Source organism: Poeciliopsis prolifica, unplaced genomic scaffold (genome assembly GCF_027474105.1).
Source record: "Poeciliopsis prolifica strain line A6 unplaced genomic scaffold, Auburn_PproV2 SCAFFOLD146, whole genome shotgun sequence".
NCBI lineage: Eukaryota > Metazoa > Chordata > Actinopteri > Cyprinodontiformes > Poeciliidae > Poeciliopsis > Poeciliopsis prolifica.
In genome coordinates this window covers 117,473-129,534 of record NW_026562521.1, presented here as the reverse complement: position 1 = coordinate 129,534, position 12,062 = coordinate 117,473, and the positions used below count along the sequence as shown (strand labels likewise).

At 44.7% G+C, this 12,062-nt stretch overlaps 1 protein-coding gene across 1 annotated transcript in view; it reads left to right on the top strand.

Moving 5' to 3' along the window:
- Nucleotides 1-126: 126 nt before the first annotated feature.
- The window catches only part of LOC129355806 (transient receptor potential cation channel subfamily M member 1-like), a 31,356-nt gene continuing 19,420 nt past the window's right edge, over nucleotides 127-12,062 (top strand). Inside the window, 8 exon segments of the mRNA XM_055025409.1 lie at nucleotides 127-285; nucleotides 4,041-4,117; nucleotides 4,848-5,040; nucleotides 5,124-5,337; nucleotides 5,494-5,618; nucleotides 6,349-6,520; nucleotides 7,195-7,369; nucleotides 7,768-7,891. Of these exon segments, the coding sequence (XP_054881384.1) occupies nucleotides 199-285; nucleotides 4,041-4,117; nucleotides 4,848-5,040; nucleotides 5,124-5,337; nucleotides 5,494-5,618; nucleotides 6,349-6,520; nucleotides 7,195-7,369; nucleotides 7,768-7,891 (1,167 nt within the window). The 5' untranslated portion in view covers nucleotides 127-198.

The window sequence follows — 12,062 nt, the reverse complement described above, 5'->3', positions numbered from 1 at the left end:
TTTCCTGACTGCAGGAAATATGAAAACAATCGTGTTTTCATCCAGAGCCAGAGAGGAAGAACTTCAGCTGATCTGGTAAAAAGCCCGACCCGCAGCACCACTAATCCAGATTAGAGAGCGAGACACTGAGCTGAGGACAGAAAGGACGGCCAGGAGAACACTGGACATTCAGGATGCTGATGCAGGAACTGTGACATCATGATGGACAGCAGAGGACGCAGAGGAACCGATGGGTCAGTGAAACGCTCGTCCATCAAGCGCAGCGTGTCTTCTGGATCCCAGAGGGTAAGACGCTGCTGAGAGACGAGACTGTCAGGAGATGCAGGGATGGAACAGTCTCTGCATTTTCTGGAGACAGTTTGGACCAGACATGACCCAATTTCAAACCCACATAGTATCATAGTTAACATTTACAGTTAGGGCCAGAAATATTTGGACAGTAACACAATATTTGTGAGTTGGGCTCTGCATGCCACCGCATTGGATTTGAAATGAAACCTCTACAACAGAATTCAAGTGCAGATTGTAACGTTTAATTTAAAGGGTTGAACAAAAATATGTGATAGAAAATGTAGGAATTGTACACATTTGTTACAAACACTCCACATTTTAGGAGCTCAAAAGTAATTGGACATATAAAACATAACCCAAACAAAAAAGTTTTTTCTCAATATTTTGTTGCGAATCCTTTGGAGGCAATCACTGCCTTAAGTCTGGAACCCATGGACATCACCAAACGCTGGGTTTCCTCCTTCTTAATGCTTTGCCAGGCCTTTACAGCCGCAGCCTTCAGGTCTTGCTTGTTAGTGGGTCTTTCCGTCTGAAGTCTGGATTTGAGCAAGTGAAATGCATGCTCAATTGGGTTAAGATCTGGTGATTGACTTGGCCATTGCAGAATATTCCACCTTTTTGCTCATGAACTCCTGGGTAGCTTTGGCTGTATGCTTGGGGTCATTATCCATCTGTACTGTGAAGCGCCGTCCGATCAACTTTGCAGCATTTGGCTGAATCTGGGCTGACAGTATATCCCGGTACACTTCAGAATTCATCTGGCTACTCTTGTCTGCTGTTATGTCATCAATAAACACAAGTGACCCAGTGCCATTGAAAGCCATGCATGCCCATGCCATCACGTTGCCTCCACCATGTTTTACAGAGATGTGTGTGGCCTTGGATCATGTGCCGTTCCCTTTCTTCTCCAAACTTTTTTCTTCCCATCATTCTGGTACAGGTTGATCTTTGTCTCATCTGTCCATAGAATACTTTTCCAGAACTGGGCTGGCTTCTTGAGGTGTTTTGGGCAAATTTAACTCTGGCCTGTCTATTTTTGGAATTGATGAATGGTTTGCATCTACATGTGAACCCTTTGTATTTGCTTTCATGGAGTCTTCTCTTTACTGTTGACTTAGAGACAGATACACCTACTTCTCTGAGAGTGTTCTGGACCTCAGTTGATGTTGTGAACTGGTTCTTCTTCACCAAAGAAAGTATGCGGCGATCATCCACCACCGTTGTCTTCCGTGGACGCCCAGGCCTTTTTGAGTTCCCAAGCTCACCAGTCAATTCCTTTTTCCTCAGAATGTACCAGACTGTTGATTTTGCTACTCCAAGCATGTCTGCTATCTCTCTGATGGATTTTTTCCTTTTTTTCAGCCTCAGGATGTTCTGCTTCACCTCAATTGAGAGCTCCTTTGACCGCATGTTGTCTGGTCACAGCAACAGCTTCCAAATGCAAAACCACACACCTGGAAACAACCCCAGACCTTTTAACTACTTACTTGATTACAGGTTAACGAGGGAAAGGCCTTTTGAGTTACTTGCAGCCTTTGGAGTCCATTGTCCAATTACTTTTGGTCCCTTGAAAAAGAGGAGGCTATGCATTACAGAGCTATGATTCCTAAACCCTTTCTCCGATTTGGATGTGGAAACTCTCATATTGCAGCTGGGAGTGTGCACTTTCAGCCCATATTATATATAAATTGTATTTCTGAACATATTTTTGTCAACAGCTAAAATAACAAAACCTGTGTCACTGTCCAAATATTTCTGGCCCTAACTGTATGTATCAAAGTTTAATAAGAAAAAAAGAGTGTAATTGAACTAAAGTATTTTAAAATATAGGGACTAAATAGTCCCAAAAAACAACGTATTTTGTCCTGATTAACTGCCGATGACTTGTTAACAGTAGTAAAAACTTTGTAGACGGCAAACTGAAGCATGAGAAACATAAAGTAATCCAGCAGCTTAAGAAAAGTCTGGTACAAAATAAATGAAATAAAACATTACCATAATCTGCGTTGAAATAAAACACTTGAAACAAAACTTCCACAGGTAGGACGGATTTATAAGAAATCTGCCGAGTCAGCAGACTGTGTGTAGCATTTATGTGCACATTACCACAAGGTAGGACGGATTTACCAGAAGGTAGGACGGATTTACCAGAAGGTAGGACGGATTTACCAGAAGGTAGGACGGATTTACCAGAAGGTAGGACGGATTTACCAGAAGGTAGGACGGATTTACCACAAGATAGGACGGGCAGCACAGACATACAGAACAGCGGCACACTGAGAAATGTCCCGATTAGTCAACAAACTGGGACTAACGAGTCTCAGAAATCACCTGGGCTCGTTGTCTCCTGATTCAGTTTTCTTCTGATCTGTTCACACTATTGGACCTTCACTGGAGTTCTGCTGAGGTTCTTTATGTCCAACTGGGCTGTTTAGTCCAGTTGGAGTGAACTGCTTTACTGAACCTGAGGTTCCACCTGGTCCTGCTCTTGCTCAGCAGAATGAAGCTTCCTCGGCTCAGGAGAGTCTCCATGTCTGCAGGTTCAGTCAGAGCTGAAAATGTTCGAACCAAATGGGTCAAAAGTCCAGCTTCAACCAGGAGGAAGAGAACAAATGTTTTTGTTCTCAACAACAATCAGAAGATATAAAAAAAATCCAAAAAATTAGCAGAAAAATAAAAATAAAAATGTATTTTTGTTCAATTTCACTGAAGATGAATCTTTTTTTCCCCTTTATTATGCAGTTATTGAGTCACTCCTCCACCATGTGATGATGATGATGATGATGATGATGATGATGATGATGATGATGATGATCACTGCAGCTCATGTTCCATTCAGACAGTAATCCATTCATTTAACAAAGTGGAAATTCAGGAAGACACACACACACACACACACACCACACACACACACACACACACACACACACACACACACACACACACACACACACACACACACACATGCATGCATGTGGATTTAAAGGGCCAGTTTCTGTGTTTTTTTACTGACTGGAGGAAAAAACCATGAATCTCCCAGAAATGAACCTGATCCTGTGCAGGAGGAACTCTGGTGTTCCTGTTAAGTTTTATAGCAAAACAAAGATCAGAAAATCAGTTCCTGTCTTTAGTTTCATTGATTGGCTCTCCAGTAACATTGCTTTTAAAAACCAGTAAGACTTTGATTCAAACTCCCAGTTCCCTGGAATCAGTCAGTCGCCTCCTGGCCCAGCAGCCAAATTCCAGGTCAGACTCCAGATAATTCCTGTTCTTGTTTTATTGACGAAACATTTCCAAAATACAAAACATGGCCTCCAGAGCTGATTTAGAGAAAATTATTTGCGCTTCCTGTCACCTTGACAACGGCTTTAACTAGCCAGGTTCCTGATTGGCTGAATCGGCCACTGGACTCTGCTGCTCTCTGCGTTCGCTGCCGAACGTAGCGGCTGAAACCGAAAAAGGCTTTTCAGTCCATGACTGGGACCAGTTTGCTCAGCGACTGGGACCAGTTTGCTCAAGCAGCTACCTTTTCTTCAACTTTTGGAGGATTTTAAAAACCAACTAATAACATTTATTTTCATAGTTTATTTTTGTCTGGATTTTTTTCTGTATTCTTCATGTTTGTTTGGATCTTCTGTCTGTGAGAAGAGCTTTATCAATAAATGGTAGTTATGATATCAAGCCTTGGTGAGTCTTGAGCGTTTTAGAGCAGCAACACCTTAAACTCTGCTTGCTGTTTCCTGCTGCAGGTTCACAGAGCGTGGATCGAGAGAACCTTCCAGAAGAGAGAATGCATCCAGATCATTCCCAGCAAAGATGCCAGCAGGTGAAACGATGTACAGATCTCTGTTATATTGTTGATGAAGAGAAGCTCAGGTGTTCTGAGCAAGGCAGTCAGCTGACCAGGTGTGAGTTTTGATCCTGTGACTCTAAAGGAATCAGTCCTGGACAAAGCAAAGCAGCTTCTCATATATTTCCTGAAAGTGGAGCAAAGTAGGGAAGCTAAAATCTGAAAACATCTGTTCCACCTCCAGCTGCAGTGGCTCTCTTTCTGTCTGCTCTGAGTCAAACCAGCCTGTTCCCCTCCTGGCCTGTGGGGGCGCTGCACCAAGAACCACTGAAGGAAACAATACAAAAACCTCTGAAGACGCTGAGAGCAACTTCCTTCTTCACCCGACGGAAACAAGATGGAGGCGCCAGATTTTAGCAGTTGGAGGATTGCCTATGGTCCGGACTTCACAGGCAAACGGATTGGAGTTGGGTTGAAGCAGACTGAACAGTAAATGATGCAGTCAAACTGACTTCAGGTTTCAGTCAAAGACTGGTGCTGTGTTTCCTTGATCATCAATGAGGGGTTGAAGGTCAAAGACAGTCAGCTCTTCTCTTACAGGCATAATAATCTCTGGAAGGGGCTTTTTATTCTGTTTTAGTTGGTTTTTGTTTTAAAATCAAATCTCCGGTCAGTGAGACATAGTGAGTTTTCTTTTGCATAATGGTCCTTCATAAATAAACTTGCCGATAGTGTGAGGTAAGGATGTCTTCTTCCTGTTGCGTAGGTGCAGCTGTGGCCAGCTGGTGGTGCAACACCCCTCCATCCCTGCAGGGGCAGTGGAGGAGACGGGCCAGCTGGTTCAGTTGGATGTCCAGCCTGCAGAGAGATGGAGCATCCTGAAACACACCCAGACCTTTTCCACAGACGCCTATGGAGTCCTGGAGTTCCAGGGCGGAGGACACGTCAACAAGGCCATGGTAAGACAGAGCAGACTAGTTACTAGGATGATGGTAGCAGCTCAGACTGACTCTCTCCTTTTCACGCCGTCTCTGTCTCGCAGTACATCAGGGTCTCCTATGACTCCAAGCCAGACTCTCTGCTCCACCTGATGGTCAAGGAGTGGCAGCTGGAGCTGCCTACGCTGCTCATCTCCGTCCATGGAGGACTGCAGAATTTCGACCTGCCCCCCAAACTGAAGCAGGTCTTTGGGAGGGGTCTGATCAAGGCCGCAGTCACCACCGGAGCCTGGATCTTCACAGGAGGAGTCAGCACAGGTGCAACACTCAGCTAATATCCATCACTGTGCCTGTCATAGCCACAAATACCCAGGATGAGAACCTGATGAACTGATTACAGCAGAACCAAACCAAGAGACAAGTGTAATCATATTAACTCTGATTCTGCTGCGCTCCCTCCGTCTGCTGTTGCAGGGGTGATTCGACACGTTGGAGACGCTCTCAAAGATCATTCATCCAAGTCCAGAGGAAAGGTCTGCGCCATCGGCATCGCACCCTGGGGAATTGTTGAAAACAAAGAGGACCTGATTGGGAAAGATGTAAGAAGAGTCTGATTAAATCAGCTGGACAAGTCCAGAGCATCTCTGAGCTTCTGCCTTTGTTTACTCAGTGGTGGACTTGCCTGGTGGTAGCTTGCTCTGATTGGTCTGTCCATTTCTATTGATGAAGGGATTCTCTTCACCCTTAGTTCATTTGGTTTCAGCTTTGTTGGGTTTGTAGAGGACATGAGCGAGTGGCTCTTAGGGTATCATTGGAGGAGTAGGAGATACTGTGCGGCTCCTCCCATGACCTTGTTAGCTGGGTCCAGATTTCTGACACACTGTGGAGGATGAAACATGGAGTCTGTCAGGCAGAAAAAAACATACTTCTTTAGAACAAATCTACAAATCTAATGTCTTAAGGTACCTGCAGGAAGAAGACCTGCAGAACCTCGGGTTTGGTCTTTGGTTGGGATGCTGGTATCTTCAATATGCACTCTAGATGCTAACAGCTGAGTTTGAAGTGACCAGGATAAGAGTCATGAGCTGGAGTTCAAGAGGTCATGAGAGAAAGTTGGAGCAGGAGTTGTGTCGATGGCCAGGGTGATGATGCTGTGATCTGCTGCTCTGGTCTGTCGAAGAGAAGAAAGATGGGTTGGTCCATCTGTGTTTGGACCCTTATCCTCAGTCGGGAAAGTTCATTGATCTGTGAAAGTGTTGAATTCATTGTTATTGATGATGTTTATGTCACCATGATAACCTCTAATGGAAGCCTGCTGCGGTGTTTCAGGTGACACGCCCCTACCAGACCATGTCCAACCCGCTCAGCAAGCTGTCGGTCCTGAACAGCAGCCACTCTCACTTCATCCTATCCGACAATGGCACTACTGGCAAATATGGAGCTGAGGTCCGCCTCCGCCGGCAGCTGGAGAAACACGTCTCCCTGCAGAAGATCAACACACGTGAGTCATGTGACCCTGCAGCAGCCCGTCCCCGGTCTACTAAGTCTCCTCTACTTGCAGGTCAGCTGGTCAGCTGACCTGCGAGTTTCCCTTTGTCATCCTATGCCTGGAGGTGTCTGTCACCCCTTCCTTCAACTCCCACAGAACCAGGCAAACCCAAACGAGAGTCCAACCCTCCAGACAGGAACAGAACAAACCCATCAACATAAAGACAACCAAACAAAACCAAAAGAAAGGTTCTAGAGTCTCTCAATCCAATGTCAGGAAATCAGTGAAACTGCTCAACCTCCTTTGTGTTATGATCCACAGAACAGGAAGGAAAATTAAAATAGTTTTTAAATATGGCTAAAGGGTCATGTTTACATTGCCTCAGATGAAAAAGCCTTTCCTTTGGTTCTCCAACCATAGAATAAAACACACTGATACAATCACATCATCACAGAAAAAGACATTTTGTTTGCCATGGGCAGCTGTAAAGCCTTCTGTTCCTGGAAGGCACAAAAATCTGATGAAATGTTTGTACCTCCTACAACCAGATCCTGTTTTTACCAACGATCCTCCATTACTTCATCTTTAGTTTCACGAGAGTCCCTTCTCTCCTCCTGTGTGAGTCAGAGCGTGGCTTTGGGAGGCTGGCGTTGGTCATCCTGACAGGCACTTTGCTGTGTTGCCAGGTTTAGGCCAGGGTGTCCCAGTGGTCTGCCTGATCCTAGAGGGGGGCCCCAATGTCATCTCCATTGTGCTGGAGAGTTTGAAGGAGGAACCACCTGTCCCGGTTGTGGTTTGTGACGGCAGCGGCCGGGCCTCTGACATCATCTCCTTTGCTCACAGATACTGTGAAGAGGACGGGTGAGAACATCTCTGCTGCTTTGGTGTATTTGTTGGTGGTCATTTTCAAGGTGCGTGTGTGATGATGCTTAAAGGCTGTGCAGAGACCTCAGGTTGACAGCAAAGGATTTTATGCACAACCATCGAATCAGGAATCGACCTCTGGTTCTACTCACATGCATCACCACAGCTGGGCTTTCCACCCTTTAATTCAAATCTTTCTATGCATTCTGTTATCAGTTCCTGATTCCTACCCCATGTCCCTTGTGTGACTGGAAACCAGTCATCTTGTCAGTCCCGTGAAAAGCCTCCATTTTAAGCTGCAGACCTGAGAGGCCGCTGTATTATCTGACACAAAATTATCTCAGGATGTCAATGTACCTCTGGTTTCTCCTCAGTGTCCTGTTCTACCTCTGTAGGCTGGTGAATGAGAGTGTCAAAGATCAGCTCCTGGTCACCATCCAGAAAACTTTCAACTATAGCCGCAGCCAGGCGCAGCAGATCTTCCAGATGGTGATGGAGTGCATGAAGAAGAAGGCTTTGGTAGGAGAGCAAAGCTCTACCTGTTGTAATGGCTGCATTGTCCTGTTCAGTTCCTTCATCGCTGCATCAATAAATCTCCTTTATCACCCTGTCTGTCATCATTCATCTTCTTGATATCAGAAAATAGATCACAGCCCTCCCCAGGTTCTCTGCTGATTCTGACACCATCTTAACAAAACCAGCAGGAATGTTTTCAGGTTTCACATGGTTCAGTCCCCACTTCCCACGTGTGACAGCAATCCAAGAAAAACATCCTGGCAGGGTTGGATGTACTGAAACAGTGGTTTGCTATGACAGGACGTTATTGGAGGGTATGCACAAAACTATTTCTGCACAAGACACACAGGAGAGACACATCACCAACACAGATAGATAGATAGATTTCTATCTATCTCTGAAGTATTTAAGATCTGGATAATCACCTGATTCATCAAGTTCATCCACAACTATTCTGGCTGCATGGTTGGTGATACTATTATTAATCACTTAATGTGTGTTGATGACATTGTGATGTTTAGTCCAAGTTCAGCTGCTCTTCAGAAGCTGCTTCATGTCTGTTCAGCATATGGTGAAGTGCATGATGTTAAATTCAATCCATCAAAAAGTATCATAACCGTAAGTTTGGATTCTGTTCTGATGAAGTAAAACTGAACTTGTTTAGATCATATTGTTCATCACTGTATACTTCACATTTGTGGTGCAACTTTCAAAAAGCCAGTCTTCAAAGATTGAGGATTGCTTATGATGATGCATTAAGACTTGTTAAATAAGCCCAGATGGTCCAGGGCCAGTGAGCTGTTTGTATCTGCTCACATCAGCACTTTGATGGCTGTTTTCAGAAAGCTTATGTATAAATTCATTTGTTGTGTAAACGAGTGTAATCATAGAATTATTCTATTGTTCACGAATGTTAATATAGTGCAGTAAAATACTGATCTGCTCTCTGGAGACATTGGTATGACTGACTCCTGAATGGTTAGTAGCTGTTTTTAATGTACTTTTTATTCTTTTATTATTTTTAGTTTTCTTTTTTATGTAATTTGGACGTGGAGTCTGTAATCTATCTATCTATCTATCTATCTATCTATCTATCTATCTATCTATCTATCTATCTATCTATCTATCTATCTATCTATCTATCTATCTATCTATCTATCTAATCTATCTATCTATCTATCTATCTATCTATCTATCTATCTATCTATCTATCTATCTATCTATCCGACTCCACTTGTCAACAATCCATTCAGGTAATTTTTTGAGCAAGTTGTAGTTCTCTTCAGTCACTGAGGATAGTTGATCCCTTGACATGTGGAATTGCTTCTTTGCAGCCTTGGAGGAAGTCAGAAAACTCATGTAGTGCAAGTGAGCCATTGCATTGATCTTTGGCCGTCTTGTAAGCTTATAACAAAAAGCTTTCTGAATAATAAACGCGTTCCCATATCTGTTCTATAAGACTTTCAAAGTTCCAATGTATGCACTTTCTGAGTCATGGTAAACGAAACCCTGCGACAGACTGGCGACCTGTCCAGGGTGACCCCGCCTCTCGCCTGGAACGCAGCTGGAGAGGAACCAGCAGCTCCCGACCCCGTTGGGGAGAAGGGTGACTGGAAAGTGGATGGATGGATGGATGGATGGATGGATGATGGATGGATGATGGATGGATGGATGGATGGATGGATGATGGATGGATGGATGGATGGATGGATGGATGGATGGATGGATGGATGGATGGATGGATGATGGATGGATGGATGGATGGATGGATGATGGATGGATGATGGATGGATGATGGATGGATGATGGATGGATGGATGATGGATGGATGATGGATGGATGGATGATGGATGGATGATGGATGGATGATGGATGGATGGATGATGGATGGATGATGGATGGATGATGGATGGATGATGGATGGATGGATGATGGATGGATGGATGATGGTGGATGATGGATGGATGGATGATGATGGATGATGGATGATGGATGGATGGATGGATGATGGATGGATGATGGATGGATGATGGATGGATGATGGATGGATGGATGATGGATGGATGATGATGGATGGATGGATGGATGGATGGATGATGGATGGATGATGGATGGATGGATGGATGGATGGATGGATGATGGATGGATGATGGATGGATGATGGATGGATGATGGATGATGGATGGATGGATGGATGGATGGATGATGGATGGATGATGGATGGATGATGGATGGATGATGGATGGATGGATGATGGATGGATGATGGATGGATGGATGATGGATGGATGATGGATGGATGGATGATGGATGGATGATGGATGGATGGATGGATGGATGATGGATGGATGATGGATGATGGATGGATGATGGATGGATGGATGATGGATGGATGATGGATGATGGAGGGATGGATGATGGATGGATGGATGGATGATGGATGGATGATGGATGGATGATGGATGGATGATGGATGGATGATGGATGGATGGATGATGGATGATGATGATGGATGGATGGATGGATGGATGGATGATGGATGGATGATGGATGGATGGATGAGATGGATGGATGGATGGATGGATGGATGGATGGATGGATGATGGATGATGGGATGATGGATGGATGGATGGATGGATGATGGATGGATGGATGGATGGATGGATGGATGGATGGATGGATGGATGGATGATGGATGGATGGATGGATGGATGGATGATGGATGGATGATGGATGGATGGATGATGGATGGGATGATGGATGGATGGATGATGGATGATGGATGGATGGATGGATGATGGATGGATGATGGATGGATGGATGATGGATGGATGATGGATGGATGGATGATGGATGGATGATGGATGGATGGATGGATGGATGGATGATGGATGGATGGATGGATGATGGATGGATGGATGGATGATGGATGGATGATGGATGGATGGATGATGGATGGATGATGGATGGATGATGGATGGATGGATGATGGATGGATGATGGATGGATGGATGATGGATGGATGGATGGATGGATGATGGATGATGGATGATGGATGGATGGATGATGGATGGATGATGATGGAGGATGATGGATGGATGGATGATGGATGATGGATGGATGATGGATGGATGATGGATGATGGATGATGGATGGATGGATGATGGATGGATGATGGATGGATGGATGATGGATGGATGATGGATGGATGATGGATGGATGATGGATGGATGGATGATGGATGGATGATGGATGGATGGATGGATGGATGATGGATGGATGATGGATGGATGATGGATGGATGGATGATGGATGGATGATGGATGGATGGATGATGGATGGATGGATGATGGATGGATGATGGATGGATGGATGATGGATGGATGATGGATGGATGGATGGATGGATGGATGGATGATGGATGGATGATGGATGGATGGATGGATGGATGATGGATGGATGATGGATGGATGGATGGATGATGGATGGATGATGGATGGATGATGGATGGATGATGGATGGATGGATGGATGATGGATGGATGATGGATGGATGGATGGATGGATGGATGGATGGATGATGGATGGATGATGGATGGATGGATGGATGGATGGATGATGGATGGATGGATGATGGATGGATGGATGGATGGATGATGGATGGATGATGGATGGATGATGGATGGATGGATGATGGATGGATGGATGGATGATGGATGGATGGATGATGGATGGATGTGGATGGAGGATGATGGATGGATGATGGATGGATGGATGGATGGATGGATGATGGATGGATGATGGATGGATGGATGATGGATGGATGATGGATGGATGATGGATGGATGGATGGATGATGGATGGATGATGGATGGATGATGGATGGATGATGGATGGATGGATGGATGATGGATGGATGATGGATGGATGGATGGATGGATGGATGGATGGATGGATGATGGATGGATGATGGATGGATGGATGGATGGATGGATGATGGATGGATGGATGATGGATGGATGATGGATGGATGGATGATGGATGGATGATGGATGGATGGATGGATGGATGGATGATGGATGGATGATGGATGGATGATGATGGATGGATGATGGATGGATGATGGATGGATGGATGGATGATGGATGGATGATGGATGGATGATGGATGGATGAT